At 42.2% G+C, this 16,003-nt stretch overlaps 2 protein-coding genes across 2 annotated transcripts; one reads left to right on the top strand and one right to left on the bottom strand.

The window, feature by feature from the left end:
- Positions 1-1,090: 1,090 nt before the first annotated feature.
- LOC117866445 (beta-glucosidase-like SFR2, chloroplastic) lies at positions 1,091-11,468 on the top strand. The gene is made up of 12 exons (XM_072295728.1): positions 1,091-1,307; positions 1,877-2,228; positions 2,384-2,525; positions 2,649-2,815; positions 2,900-3,121; positions 3,240-3,411; positions 3,494-3,727; positions 3,809-3,958; positions 4,191-4,320; positions 4,657-4,859; positions 4,944-5,036; positions 10,681-11,468. Exons 1-10 carry the CDS (start codon positions 1,109-1,111, stop codon positions 4,836-4,838), a joined length of 1,950 nt encoding a protein of 649 aa, XP_072151829.1. The 5' UTR covers positions 1,091-1,108; the 3' UTR covers positions 4,839-4,859; positions 4,944-5,036; positions 10,681-11,468.
- Positions 7,065-7,911, bottom strand: LOC117866446 (uncharacterized). The gene has a single exon (XM_034750654.2). It carries the CDS (start codon positions 7,818-7,820, stop codon positions 7,314-7,316), a length of 507 nt encoding a protein of 168 aa, XP_034606545.1. The 5' UTR covers positions 7,821-7,911; the 3' UTR covers positions 7,065-7,313.
- Positions 11,469-16,003: the final 4,535 nt, after the last annotated feature.

The following is a 16,003-nucleotide window of genomic DNA, read 5'->3' as shown; positions in this document are numbered from 1 at the left end:
TATCGGATGTTTGGATGCTAATTAGGAGGACTAAATATGAGTTAATTATAAAACTAATTGCAGAACCTATGTGCTAATTCGCGAGATTAATTTGTTAAACCTAATTAATCCATCATTAGCAATGGTTACTGTAGCACCACGTTATCAAATCATGGACTAATTAGGCTAAATAGATTTATCTCGCGAATTAGATTAATTGTGCAATTAGTTTTGTAATTAGTCTATATTTAATATTTTTAATTAGCATCCAAATCTCTTATGTGACAGGAGCCAAGGTCTTACTGTCCCTCTAGCAGTTCATTATTCTCCATTCCGTATCTCCATTGTGTCTATTGTGTCTCTAGGGAGTAGTCTTGTAAGAAACTGACAAGAGCCAAAGCAGCAGAGAGTTTAGCGTATACGAAATCCAACCCCAACAATCCTAACGAAATACGCTAAAATCCAAGGCGAAATTTTGAGTGGACGTGAGCCGTGAGCGGCATCTTTCGGATCTGGTTCAGCCACAAACTTGTGCGCATGTTTTCCACGCCGGCGTCGCGACGTTTCTTCTCCGTTGTGTGGCTGCACAAAATCCGATTTATCTGCTCTAAGAAGTAACAAGAAATGTGCAGTTTATGAGGTGATGGTTCTACGAGGGATGATCACAGTCAAACACATTCCGGTCGCTAAAAAACGAACAAAAAAAGGGAAACAGGGAGGAGCTCCTGTCAGAACTAAAATTTTGAATCCTTTTTTTTTCTAATTTAAAATTTTAATCTGCAAAATTTTGTTAAAAATCAGTTCATTCCATGTGTAGACTGATGGAAACCATATATGAATCCATGCATAAATCACACCTTGTTTGACTCCGAATAAGCGTGTCAAAACGGGCCAAGTGGGCCCCCCGCGGAGGCCCAGCTGGCCCCGGCAAAATCTGGCGCGCACCATCTCTTCCCGCCACGTGTCCGAGCGATAACGACCTGACCCTCCTCATCCGGTCATCCCCGGGGGATCCCGTTGGTTCCCGCCACTCCTATTTCTCCGAGGAAAAAAAATTCCCAGGAAAATAAATTAAAACCACAGCGCGAGGGAGGGAGGAAGGGAGAGGGAGCGCGCGAGTATTGTGGAAATGCCACTCCCGGCGTTCCTGGCGGCGGCGGCGAAGCTCGCCGTCCTGGTGGCGGCCGCCGCGACGGCGGCCAACGCGGCCTCCTTCGCGCGGTACCGGCGCCGCCACCTCCGCCGCATCCCGAACCCCATCGACGAGTCCGCCGACCCCGTCGCCGACTTCCGCGCCCTCCCCTCCGCTGGCGCCGGCGACGACTCAGGTCCCGTTCCCCTCTTTCCCGTGCTAATCCTAACGGTATTCTAGTGGTTTCTATTGATTGGCTCTCTCGTTAGTGTGCATCGCTCTGAAGGTGCGGCATTGGTGCATGCGGTTGCCAATTTGGTTTTCAGGACAAGACAATCGACTGACCAGTTTGGGTTCAGTCAATTTATTTTTTGAAATTGCTCAGTTTTTTTAATTTCAGATGAGTAATTGATCACTAGATGATGTGAATTGATTGATGCAACTATGCATTAAAACATATGGGCTCTTGTGAAATGGCAAGTTCAGTTCAGTTGAAATCCACTACAGTACTGTTAATTCGCTCAAGTCCGAGTCTTCCCTAAAAAAAAATTTGGAATTAAAACATGTGGGCTCTTGTGAAATGGCAAGTGCAGCGTATGTAACCGTGCATCAGTTCAATCACAATCCGTACAGTTCTGTTAATTTGCTCAAGTCCGAGTCTTTCCTCCACAAATCTGAAATTCCAAACTCCAGCTGCCTGATTATGTACCAGCAGCCAATTCCAAGCAGCATGGAATTCCTGATGGTGTGTCAAATCATGTGCAGAAGACAGCAGTTTCTTCTTTGGGCTAGCGACCGCGCCTGCGCATGTTGAGGACAGGCTGGAGGATGCTTGGCTTCAGTTTGCAATCGAGCATTCCTGCGACGACAAGGAGGCCATGCGTGACCAAATGACAGCAGACGCGGTGATGGCGTCGGCTGCCGGTGATGGAGGTGCTCAGTTGGCTTCCAGGTCTAGAGGGGAGGAAAAGGCTGGTGAAGGAGAGAGGAGGAAGCCTCTTAAGGTTGCCATGGAGGCTATGCTCAGGGGTTTTGAAATGTTTGCTGAGGGTGGTGAATCTGGTTCTGGTGATAACTGCAGCCACAACGTCGCAGCTTGGCACAATGTTCCTTGCCCGTAAGTGCATGTTGTCTTTTGTCACTTCCAACCTTTTTTGGTTATCTGTTCAATTATTCTGGATGCTGTCTTTGTTCCTACACTGTATTGTGCGTAACATGTTGCTTATGCACAATAGACTCTCACTTGTGGAGAAACTGTTTGTATTTGTTCAGGCAAGAAAGGCTTAAATTTTGGTCTGATCCTGATACTGAATTGAAACTTGCCAAGGAAACTGGGATCAGTGTTTTCCGCATGGGGATTGACTGGACAAGGGTAATGCCTAAGGAACCAACTGATGAAGAGTTCAAGAGCTCAGTAAGTCTTAGGAACCTACTGTGCAGTTCATATGCTTTGTCCAAACATTTATATTCTCTCTTCTCTCTGTAGTGTGTAGAGTTTTTGTGTTGGTGGAATAACAGAGACATCATTTTTTTCTAGGTCAATTTTGCAGCACTTGAGCGTTATAGATGGATCATCCAAAAGGTTCATGAATATGGAATGAAAGTGATGCTTACACTATTTCATCACTCACTTCCACCTTGGGCTGGAGAATATGGGGGATGGAAGATGGAAAAAACTGTCAAGTACTTCATGGATTTTGTGAGGTAATCCTTTCTAGCTTTCAACTGTGCTTTCAATACTCTTCTACGAGACAAATATGTTATATGAAGTTAGTTTTGGATCTGCAGGCTTGTCGTTGATTGTGTATCAGATTTAGTGGATTACTGGGTGGTTTTCAATGAGCCTCATGTGTTTGTGATGCTGACCTATTGTGCTGGTGCTTGGCCTGGTGGAGACCCTAATGCAATTGAAATGGCAACATCTGCTTTGCCAACTGGCGTATACAATCAAGCGTTGCATTGGATGGCCATTGCACATGCAGAAGCCTATGATTACATACATTTGGAGAGGTAAATAGTATGCTACTTGAAATGCAATTTTCTATAATGAAATATCTATTGTTCTGACTTGAAGGATTTGATGTTTGTGTTCCTCTCATTTTCTAATAGTTCATTTGTCGGTTGACAGTAAAAATAAAAGGAAGCCAATTGTTGGTGTCGCTCATCATGTATCATTTACACGGCCATATGGACTATTTGATGTTGCGGCTGTCACACTAGCTAATTCATTGACCCTTTTCCCTTACATTGATAGCATATGTGATAAATTGGACTTTATTGGCATCAACTACTATGGGCAGGTAACTTTGTACTAGCTTCTTAGACAAATGGCTCAAATTTGAATGTGTCAACAACAGCAGTTGATGCTCCACTTTCATGCAGGAGGTGATATCGGGTCCTGGTCTAAAACTTGTGGACAATGATGAGTACAGCGAATCTGGTCGTGGTGTTTATCCTGATGGGCTATTCCGTGTCCTGATTCAGTTTAATGAACGATACAAGAGCTTAAATATACCTTTTATGATCACTGAAAATGGAGTTTCTGATGAGACTGATCTGATTCGTAAACCATACATTCTGGAGCACCTGTTAGCCATCTATGCTGCAATCATAATGGTCCTCTCTTAATTAATTTGCAATCAAATATTCTTTACTATATGCTCAACTTTGAGCACTGATAGGCATATTGTTTTGAAGGGTGTGCGTGTGCTTGGTTATCTATTCTGGACAACATCCGATAATTGGGAATGGGCTGATGGGTATGGTCCCAAGTTTGGGCTTGTTGCTGTTGATCGTGCCAACAATCTAGCACGGAAGCCTCGTCCTTCATACTATTTATTTACCAAGGTGAGCTCTGATTTCAGCAAATTATACTGCCCCAGTGTATCCATTGTCCGTGGAACGGGAAAAAGAGGGGAAAATTCTTCTTTGTAATGTTACTGAATTCTTTTTTCTTGCGTCCCTTGTTTCATCAAATTGTCTAGACTTGTGACAACTTAATTTCCCTCTCTGTTTTTTTTTGCATATTAGCATTTGATGGTTCTGTGTTGATCTTTAACAAGATGTGCTTGAATGCCAGGTTGTTACAACTGGGAAAATAACAAGACAGGACAGAGCGTGTGCTTGGAGGGAACTGCAACAAGCTGCATTTCAAAAGAAAACACGCCCGTTTTTTAGGGCAGTAGATAAGTATGGTCGGATGTATGCAGGTAGGTGGTGATTCTTTCCAAAACATTCTGATATTTTAGTAAATTGATATTATCTATAGGTAGTGTTGATAAGTAGGATAAACAACAGATATTGACTGATTGTAAAATATGTCAACAGCAGCTGCTTTCTCTGCAGGCTTTCCAGAGTCAAGAGTGTTGCACATGTGTTTGTTAGTTTCTTTTTTATATGAATTATTTTCAGTTCGTCCTATTACTTACTCAGCTGAGTTATTTAATTACGAGCCTAGGAAGAAAACAGCTGAAATACAAATATTAGTTGGTATAAACCATGATTGGTACCTCCATCTAACCATTATGGCCATCTTTTTGTTACAGGGGGTCTAGATCGGCCTATTCAAAGACCTTTCATATTACGGGATTGGCGATTTGGTCATTATGAAATGGAAGGCTTGCAGGATCCTTTGAGTTGCTTTATAAGATCCATTTTTTCACCAATTTCACACAAGAAGAAGATTCATTACATTGAGGATGAGGATGTTTCTTATTCTATCTCCTGATAATGCATGTCACTATAGTTGGTGAGTCAACAGAGTCCAAGAGTCCTGTTTTTCCTTTCACTGTATATCATCTATCTAGAACTGCTTGCCGTGATTCTTTTGTAGGTAAGTAGGATAATTTGTCCTCTAGGTAAATAAAATCTGGGAATCAGAAGTCTCTTTTTGGATGGATTACCATGTGTACTATTTATAATAGCAGTAAGTATCTTGTATATACCTTATTCTTTCTGTTTTATTGTTATTTCCTCTGAAATTCATTTGCGAGTTAAATTCTTGATTTGATGAAGCTATGTCTGATCTAGGGTCATGTGGACCAATATCCTACTAGCTTTTGTTTTTACCAACCCAAAATATTTTTTTGGATCTACTTTCTGCTAGCTCAGAACTATGCCCCACACCTTTTTTTTTTTGGCGAAGAAGTATGTCCTGCACTTCTGCATTGGAGGTGCTTCTAGGGAAATGTCTGAGTGATCATATTGGTAACAAGACATTACTATCTACATCCTCTCTGATTCATCGAGATCTTTGTGAATATACACATTCAAGTCCTGTGAGTTAATGGCTGCTATTTCTGGTCTAAATCACAGCAACCATCACATGATGAGACCTACCACCTTTATAGGAGTTTCAAAACTAAATGTGGCACACTAGTTTTCCATGTTCTCCCCAGCCCTGTGGAAGTATATCCATCATTCATGAGAAGTTATCTTCTCTTGTTTAGATTTTTTACCTCATATACCATGTGGCATACTTTCATGAAGTTTTAAATTCATGACAAGAAATGAATTTTTATCATGAAGTTTCGAAGCTTTGTGCAACATATTAACCTTGCCATGAAGGACTAAACAGGTGCAGTTAACTCATAATTTGTGTGAAGATTCTTGCATCTAAAATCAGATAGAGATTATCAGCAGAAGGTACAATGATAGGCAATTCTCATTAAGTGAAGTTGACAAATGGTGCCATGCAGGGGCTATTTGGTTGGATAATTGAATTCGTCCCTGCAGGGGTGGGTGTAGGACTGGAGATGGGGGCAGGTTGCATAGAACGTTGACATGCATAAGTGGATATGCCTAACTGCATTGGCCAATTTTATGTATTCGGTGTGATCAATGCAGATCTATGCTCCTGCATGAGCTCTTGGTTTCATGTGCTCCTTGAGTCCTCTAAATTTAGTACTGTGAAATGTTATTGTAACTATGCTGGTCCATACCTTTCTTTCAGGAACTTCTTCAAGTCTGTGCATGTCTTCTTTGATAGAACTAGTTCACTAATTTATCCATGTATGCTACACTACGTGGTACATACAATTAAATTTGGTATGTAGGTACCCTGATCTCCAGTGAGCAAGAATGGATCATGCGTTCCCCTGTAAGTGCACCCCTTTTGTAGCTGAAAATGGACATGTTAATCATTGATCTCTTGGTGATAAACAATCAAATAACAAGTCATAACAATAACATATTTTGACATTTTCTTGGCATCAAGGGTGTTAGGTTCTTGATCTTTATGGTAGGATCTTACAGCCCTACATCCTGTCGGACCACTTTGATCCCGATCCTAGTTCCATCTTACTCACTCATGCCACAAAAGCATATCATTCTGAACATCGGACCTAAATATACAACATGGACAACTGACTTGTATTTTAATATATCTATAAATCCTAGTAAATCTGTAGTATTATAATACAAGAGTACTTCTTGAGGCAAACCTGCATGTACACAGTTTCGTAATTGGAGGAACTAAATAATAGAAGCCAAGAGATTATACTCTTAACAATAATGACTTCTGTGGTCCTCTCATGGTTTAATGATACAATTCTAGGATCCTGATCCTATAATAGGAGAACAGTCCCTATCACCTTACTTGACGATTTGTATAACCAACCTTGCTATCTCCTACCTTAGACTTGTCGGTAAAAGTTTCATCTTCCACTTGTGAAAGAGACAATAAATTTGCCTGAGCATAATTACAAGTCATGCAAATATTGTTTCCATTTTACAGACTAGATTTCTTGATCCTTCATATTCACGTGCCTTGTCATGTGAAAATAAGAGAGAAAAGAAAAATAAAAGGCATCCTGTAGGGGCATTTTCTTGGAAATATATTAGTAATATATTTTTTCTCAGAAAATAATGTTAGCAATTTATTGGTATAGAATGCACGAAAAAGGCATTCGGTGGTGGTATCTTCTCAGAAAAGAGAAAAAAGAAATCAAGCATATCATAGAAGTTCACAACATGCTTCATATTAGTAATATAGATCCATATAGTACATGAAAGGAAGTTGGGTGGTTGCCTTACAGGACAATACACACCAGGGCATTCATACAACAGAAGTATATAAGAACTAGTTCAATCACCTTCGCAGTTCATAAGCAGACAGTAATGCACTAGTTCAATCATTATTAATATATGTCGGGCTAAGAGTTGACAATGATCACGAATCCAAATCTCAGTTGAAGCAGAAGGATCAGTTGTTTTTAACAACTTGTGGAGCTCCCTCCATTAGGACCACTGGTTTTGGTGCAGCAAAGTTCTTCTTCTGATTCTCCTTCTCTGGGATATGGAAAGCTGATGCAGGGAAGGTCCTGGTAATCCCTGCAATGCTCTTGCAGATAAGCTTCCCAGTTGCGGGTTCATCAAGGGCAATCTCCTCCACTGGGACCCACACCATGAGCTCCCTGGTCTTTATCCCTTTTACCTTCTTGATCCTGCCTTTCTCTGCATAGCCGGTGATCTCTGTGCCATAAGAGACCAGCCTTCCTAGACTCTGGAAGACATGGTCAACCCTCTTCTTTTGCTTGAGCCATACATATCCAGTTTCCTGCACATAACCACACTCGATTAGGTCCTTCAATGGAAGCAGACCATTGGGGAGGCCTGCTTCCTTGAGCAAGAGCTGGGTACACTGTTGGCAGATGTCATCACCATAGTAGACCTCAGCCTTGGCCCTGAGTTCATCAGCTATAAGAGCCATTGTCTATGGGTTATCTCTTTTCTCTCACACTCCTTTTTTTCTTCTTTGCTCTGAAGCAGTTTCGGGGGCTAAGCTTTGTATGCTTTTGAAGTGCATGGCTGCCTTTATATAGGAAATGCCTTGTCAAACTGTGCCTCATCATGTAAGGAATTTTCCGTCTTGCCCTTGTCTATTAAGGACATGGCAACATATAATGGTCATAAAACCTGTAGGGTCCTCTTCTCAGGGTTAATTTTGCAGCAGTGCAAAATATCTTGTGTAGAGTATAAGATGGCCCCATCAAATTGATGTCATGTGACCGGTTGGGCCATTGGGACTTCGAGTCTTTCCACTGGTAGTTCATACTACCAGTTCATACTACTTTACTTTGAATCCCTTTCTGCCTCAATACAAATAAAAGGTAGAAATTCTGGTAGTTTATCCTATTTACTGCAATTGGAGAGCATACATGGGTAGTTGAGCAGATAGATGTCTTGTGGATTCTGACATACAAAAAGTTGCCTCTGGGTGAGATGAGAATTCTACTCGTGTCCCTGGTGTCTCTTTTGTTGAACCTCTGTAAGGCTCTTATAAGCTTCCTATGAAAAGTTTTGTATAATGATTTTTCTGGATAAAGTGAGAGGAGAGTGTTATAAATTATCGTAGAATAATGTGTAACCAAAAAGATATGCAGATATCAAGATTTTACAGGCCATCAACAAGTAGAGGAAGGTCGAACATTTTTGCTTCCCTTTTTCCTTTGAACACGAGTAACTTTTGTATTTCAAAACTTAAACTAACAACGACTTAGCTTGGACTAATTTCTGAATTTAGTTTAGTATTTGACAAGCAAACATCTTTTGTGGGGCTTGGAGGGCTGTAGTAATTTAGTTGAACATACAATTGATCAAAGCATGTTCTGGGAAACTGACAAGCTACCAAGCCTGTTCCGGCGAAACTTACAAGTTACCAAGCATGTGCTAAGTTTTCCCGGTACAGATTTATCCTGGCACCTCGGACCCTTCTGCACCAACTGTGAGCCTGTAAGCTGCCAACCAACTAAAACTATTGCAGTTCTTCCATTACTGCCCAACACCTGACATACTTGCCATACCTAGTGCCTGAGACTGCACATGGAGGGTATTCAATGTCGTAACATGTAAGCTAGAGACGTGACCATCATCTTCTTCATGGATAATCTAGTCAATCTGCAGAAGGTGCCTTTAGTTTTCTAACCTAACATTTCCACAAAAGACAGTTTTGAGCAGTGGCCCAATTGATGGTCCAGAGATGAAGTTTCAGGTCTTTATTTTTTCCTACTATTTCGTATCTACGTTAAGTAAGTCAGTACGATCCAACCATTGGTCATTTTGATACGAACAGTTTGAATAACTATCAATCTTGGTTTTACTCTGTCCATCATGTCTCACATTGGTACTATGGACTGCCCTCCCTATCTACTCACTTTATTGTCGTCATGGTCCTGCATGTGCCAAGTTTCTTCCTTCAGTAACACGGTATTGATCTGATTCATGAATCTGGAGGTACCAAGTATGAATCTTCGCATTATGAAAGTGCGTAGAGGATGGGCACAGGGTTCATGCACCCACTTTGCATTCGCTAGGTTACCGTCCAAGCGTGGAATCAGACAGCCCATATCATGTCGGAACTGGTATCGTGCTATCATGCTCCAGCTGTGCCTCATCTTTTTCCAGCAATTTTTTCATGGGACGGCTACCTGAGCCTATAGTCAGTCTACTCGTTACCGAGTGATTCACCGTAATGAGCTGTGCTCAAGAGAGGTGCATATTGGAGGAGGATAGAAAAAGGCAGCCCGTTACATGATTGGGGGTAGTTCATGCATGTGCTTAGTTAATGCCTTAATGGTGATGCCGTCTTCCCTCTCATCAGCCCTCCCCAATAGGCCTCCAGCACTCGTTTTTGCAACCATAGAAGTAGATGGAGTGGTACAGCTCTTGTGGTCCTCTAGGAATTGACTGGTGATAAGGTAACGAATCACATAATGGATTCATGTGACAATGTATGAATATATGTGTCTACCAGAATGAATTCAGGTACTTTCATGTTTATAACTTGCACCACATGTGTTGGTACCTAGAAGAACATGACCCATAGGCATATTTACAGAACATGTTTATAACTTGCACTACATGTAGACTGGTTCACTTGTCACTAAAAGTTAAAGAAACGCAGTACTGCCTTGTGTACTTGATAGATGTAGACTGGTTCACTTTTGGCTCACACAATGGAGGTTAGTAAATGCCTTTTGCTGATACTCGATGTTGGTGAGATTGTTGGGTAAGAACATAAGATAGCCAATGACTTCTTCCCAAAAAGAAAGTATAGTGAAAACACAGTCAATTTGTAGGGGATGCGCTGGGGCACTGCCTTGGTCAGTCTTTTGCATGAGTTCTGAGCAATCTTTCTGTCCATAAGAGTCAATTTTTTATGAATATCATTTATTGTGCTTATGCCACGAAAATCTTATGTACTGGTCCATTGTTTGTTTTCTGTAGTGCATTTGAAGCTGTCTAGTACAACACATATTGGGCCTGCTTTATTTTGTACTATGATGGCCATGCCATAGACAGCACAACACCCACAACAGTTTTTCTTTTGTAATGGTTGCATCAGGAAAATGTTTTGGGGTCTAGCGTAGCAGAAGAGTGTTTTGAAGGCTGCATATTTCTTTGTGTGGACTTTTACTCACAAAAATGAAATATGTAACTAGACCTGTGCTTGTTAATTTATACTTGTGAGTTGTGGGTTACTACATTCTATTAATGTGACTTACGTTTTTGCTCTGCATTTAGCATTCGTGTGGTGGATTGCAGAACTGAGGGTGTTAATGCAGCCACAGTTCTCTTGCAGGACCCAGGAGCCCCCACAACTCTGTGGGTTTGTCTGTTGTTCATCATCATATTATTCATCCTGTCAAAATCGCATCTTGATCGCGATGGAGCGTGCGAATCTTGGAGAAAACCACACTCCTTCCAACAGGCAACAGTCAGAGGAGTTTAGCACTGGGCACATCTGAAGCCGGTGATAGGTATCATGATACTGCTAGAGCACAGCTAACATATTAATTCCTCAGCTTGGATTACAGCTATCTGTGGCGACGCAAGATTATTGTTAGCTTGGCATATATGATTAATGCAAGCGATTGGAGAGCAGTCAGGCAGCATGGAAGGATCAGGACGCCATCAGCCCCATGATGTATACTTATTCGTTTGGGAGATGTCCAATCACCATGGCATGTTTGCAAGGGACAGTCCTGTTGCAAATCTCAGTCCAATCAATGGCTATCCATGTGTATAAGATGAATGAAAGCCATGGACTTGGATATCGTTATGTGGAGATGATGTTTGTGCAGCTGCAAACTTAACTGAAGCCATCTCCTAAGTTGGTGCCATGTCATTTTCTATTGTCTGGGCATAGAACTGCATTGGCTGTCGTTGCCTCATGTATTGCGAGGAAAAAGACCTGATAATCCTGTATTTTTGCGCGTAATACAGTGTGTACTTATGATGCATCAGGATGATTGAAGTGTGACTGTGTAAGTAGCAACTATACAGAAACAATGCTGTGTCAGAAAGGGGGAGGCATACTGTCAGTAGAAGAAATAAAGAGATTTTAAGTTGCTGGCTTGATTGTCTCTGTGAGTATCTAGTCCTATGTTGGGGATCTGTCATCAGTGACAAACTGACAGTGTGCAGTTGTGGCTCAGAGAGGGTGCATCACTACATCTGGCATCAAACAGTTTGGCTGGGCGGGCTCTTATACTGGGCCGCTACCATCACACACCGCATGGGCCGTTTCTTCTCGGCCTCTTGATATGCGCGGGCCAAAGCAAGGATTTTTTTATTTTTATTTTAATATTTTGCAAAAATATATGGCCAAACAAAAAAATTACAAATCTATACCTATACCGTCGTGTACGCTACCGCCTTGAACCGATGGTAAGTTCCCTCCTCTGGGCAGTACACTTTCCAAAAAATCATAACTAATTTATATAAATCAGGATGGAGATAAGCTTTATAAAAAATTGTAGATCTCGATGAGATCAACCAATTTGTAGTTCAAACTTTTTTCATTTGGTGCCATCTTGGTACTCAAATAATTGACACAAATTTCAGATCTAAAATTTCATTTTAGATCTGAAAATTGTCGGAGGAAATAGAGAACCTCGTCAATACGGTTGCAAACTTTTGGAAAGAAATATGCATCTGGTACAACGGAATTGCAGTACAATTGGACGAGATCAACCTGGACTTTCAGAAGATATCGCAAAGGCTACCAAATAGAAAGACGATCAAAAGGGACAATTCAATTTGTGCCCTAAAAAAGCATATGTAAAATTTGATCAATTTCCGTTCAAAAGAATCATATTGAACCAAAGCGAGTACGAACATGATTTCAGATACACTGTAAAACACCGTTGGAATTGTCACACATTTCTGTTTTTTTTTTTGGGTAGTGTAGAGTTTGAACTGCTCCATAAAAATTCAACTCAACTTTGTCAATCTTAAAAATTGATGCTGCTGAGTGTTTTAGGGCCATATGTATGGTTACATTTTCATACTTCATATACTCTCTATTCATATATTACGGTTGTTTTAGACATTCGTATAGATTCAACATAAAACTGACTATATATTGTTCAATTTAGTTGAGAACTGATCAGATGCCTTTTTACTACTGTACTTCGGTCTCAACATGCCAATAGGACGTACTCCCTTTGTTCTAAATTACGAATCCTAAGTGAAACACATCTAATTTTGATCAAATTTATAGGAAAATATATTAATAACTGAAATGAATGACCGAACAATATATATTACATGGTGTATGCTCAAATTCTATCTACCAGGCAGTTACCTAGAAGCTAGAAGTACTTCATTTTAGAGATGTAAGTTTGCCAATCCATCTCGTACGGGTACTTAGTCACACGGCCGACACCGAATCTCAAGGTTAGCCGGACCGAGCCCCTGTCAAGGTCGATGAGGACATCCTGCCCGTCGATGTCACCGAACAAGCAGCCGCTCCTCGGGCAGAAGCTGCTTATCCGGACGTTCCAAAAATGCGGCCAGTAATAGGGGATGAAGCCCTGCACGTCGATGGTCCGCCGCAGCATCCCCGGCCGTCACCGCCGATGAGCACCCACACGTCGATCTTGTGGCCCTGCCGCTGTAAGATCAGGGACAGCCTGCCATCCTCGGATGTGGCCAGCGCGATCATGGAGTATCTGATGCGTAAGTCCAGCGCCATCAATCTCTCCTGCAGCTGCACCGTCCATGTCCGTTCGGTGCGCACGTCCACGGCGAGCACGCACCAGTACGTGTTCTCTCCCGTCGTGCGCGAAGCCGACCATCAACTCGACGAGCGTAGACGACGGAGTCCCGGCCAACGACCACGTCCTTGGCCTCCTCACACAAGTACGGCCGGAACCTGTCATCCTCCTCCTCCACCGCCGACCATCTGAGCGGCCCCCACTCGCCGGACGCGCAGGAGAAGACCTGGTAGGTCATGCCGCCATTGATGTAGTCCACTCCTCCTTGCTTCACTGCGAGTATCCGTACGCCGACGCCGGGCGTCGAGTCATCGTCGCCGGTGACGAGCATGTACTTGCAGATCGGACCGAACGTGGCGGCGGGCTTGGGGACGAAGCTGCAGCTCCCGGTCAGGGGGTTGCACAGGCACAGATCACCCGCGGCGCTTCCGCCGAGGAGGAGGAGCCCGTCGTGCGATGACAGCGGCTCGTCGTACGAAGCGGCGTCGACGCCGCCGCGAGCTGCGGCCCCCGGCACCGTCGTGTCTGCAGCGACGTCGGAGGAGAGCAGGTCCTCGAACGGCCCCGGCACGTACTGCAACCGCGCGACGTGGCGTCCGTCAAGCCAGCGCCGGTGGAAGAAGCCGAGGAGGAGGTTGGGGTTGAAGCGGTCGGGATAAGGCCGGAGGCGCGAGGCGTTGGCGATGATGGCGCGCCGCCACGGCTTGCAGGCTCCGGCGCATCGGACGACCGCACTGGCGGAGTCTAGGCGGCGGAGGAGGATGTCGACGAGTAGGTCGCAAGGTAGCGACGCCCACATGTTGGCGTCGTCTTTACAAAGAAGCTAGCGGTTTGCACACCTGTTTTAAAATAAAATTAAGTGCTACCTATACCTATATCAGGATCTAGTTTCATACGTATAGTGACATCATTAATGAATAATAGTAATAATATCATGTTAAAAATAAGAGAGTATATCAGAGACTTACGCTTAGTCCTTGAAATGAAAGCTCCAAACTTCACAGGCAATTGATTGGGGGCTGCGTACGCCTAGAACTCAGCATCATCTTCAGAAAGCTTCACACACCTTCTTCTTCTGAGTAGTAGTAAGCATTGATGAGTACACTTATGGTTGGTACTCAGCAAGGCCACGAGAAATAATCAGATAAACGATTTAAGTCCATCTTCAGGTTTATTAATCATGTTAGGATCAAGATTGCTCTTGACCGTAAAGACGCTACGAGACCTTTACAAAGATTCCTTAGTAAGTGATAACCCGCTAAGGTTTCCGGATCAATAGCAGAGCATAAACCTCCTTAGTGGCTATAGTGTCTTAGCAAAGCTCACTTCCCAAGAGGACCGGGTTATACCCCATCTGCCGCCGCCCCTCTTACCCTTTCAGCAAGACCGCTTCAAACTAGAGTCTCTAATTAATTAGCTAAGACCAGAGCCATATAGTTCTTGTGGTTGCACTGTTTTCCTAGGTGGTCGCTCCATGTTTCAATTAAAATTATCATGATATTATAAACAAAGCATAGGTAGAAGGGTGGTTAGGGACACTTGCTTTTCTCCAAAGAATAGCTGCTCTTACTGCTCTTCAGCTCTTGCTCTCTTGAAACTCTTAATCTTCAAATCTTTAGTGACCCTTCTACTCGAAGCAATCACCGGCACAAACATACAAGCAAGTAAACAAATACAACTAAGAATAATATACTAAAATAAAAGAAAAGCTCAACTAAAAATAATACACCAAAATAAAAAAAAGTTTTAAAAGAACATACTAAAAGATAGGATTCGATTATAGGATCACGAAGGTGCAAGGAACTAAGGTTGAAAAGGTACAATCGAGTGATTTGAATTATAAAAGAAAAGACAAGCGCTACTACATGATGCTTCATTTATTTTAGTTGAGAAAAATAATGTAAAGGTATTTTAGAGAAATATCCTATGTTAAAATTAACTTACATTATATTTATATTTTGAAAACTCGACGTAAAGCTTAACCAGATTTTAGTTACAAATGTTCATGTATAGCTTATACCACTTTAAACATTCAATTTGGAAAAGATATCATACGTGGGAACATCTAAGAGCATAATTCATCAAATTATAATTCAACAACACATTTATGTTTATATTAGCAAAATCAACATTTAATTATGAAAACCTGACATATGCTTTTATCCATAAAGCAAATTAAATAAGCATTAATCAGATTAAGTTTAATTTATAAAAAAGTTGAGGTATAACTCTAATTAACTTTTAATTGGAAGATTTGTTTAATTAAATATTAACCAAATTTATATTAGTTATGAAAATGCGTTGTTAATCTTTAATTAGATTTTAATTAGAAAAACAAGTATATAAATACTTTATCACATTTATATTCTGAACAAATTACAAAATATAGAATATGATCAACCCTACTTCTAATGCGTAATTTAAGTTGATATGAATCTAACGCAATAAGAACGAGGTTAAATGGAGCTAAAACGCAAAAGATATGACTTAATGAAGCTCTACGGATTTGCTGGAGAGGTTTAGAAACTTCTAGGGGCTTAACTGCGAGAAACCGAGGGCAGAAACCTAATTTCGTCGAGAAGCCCGAGGACTAACGCGCAAAAGCTTAAAGACGAACTGGATTGCGAGAATCTAACTTTTATGAGGGCCCTTTCGTAAAAACAGCAAGACTCAAACTTTTAGATCAGGAGTTCCTTTTTTTTCAAAGGTTAAACTGCAAAACGGCGTCATCTTCAACCTTCCGACTGAATCGGCCCGTGCGGCTGGTCCGGCCTTCCCGGCGGCGTCGACCGGGCTGGGGCGGCGGCGCGGTGCGCAGGCCCGGGCGCGGGGCGGCTCAGGGGCAGCTCGGGCGCGCGGGCGGCTCGGCGCGCGGGAGACTCTGGCGCGCAGG

This window comes from Setaria viridis, chromosome 8 (genome assembly GCF_005286985.2).
Source record: "Setaria viridis chromosome 8, Setaria_viridis_v4.0, whole genome shotgun sequence".
Taxonomy (NCBI): domain Eukaryota; kingdom Viridiplantae; phylum Streptophyta; class Magnoliopsida; order Poales; family Poaceae; genus Setaria; species Setaria viridis.
Note: the sequence above shows the minus strand (reverse complement) of the source record. Positions and strands in the feature narration are given on the sequence as shown.

Coding starts and splice junctions, on each gene's coding strand:
- LOC117866445 (XM_072295728.1), top strand. CDS start 1,109: ATGCCACTCCCGGCGTTCCTGGCGGCGGCGGCGAAGCTCGCCGTCCTG. Junction 1,308..1,876: donor TGGCGCCGGCGACGACTCAG/GTCCCGTTCCCC, acceptor AATCATGTGCAG/AAGACAGCAGTTTCTTCTTT. Junction 3,412..3,493: donor GCATCAACTACTATGGGCAG/GTAACTTTGTAC, acceptor ACTTTCATGCAG/GAGGTGATATCGGGTCCTGG.
- LOC117866446 (XM_034750654.2), bottom strand. CDS start 7,820: ATGGCTCTTATAGCTGATGAACTCAGGGCCAAGGCTGAGGTCTACTAT.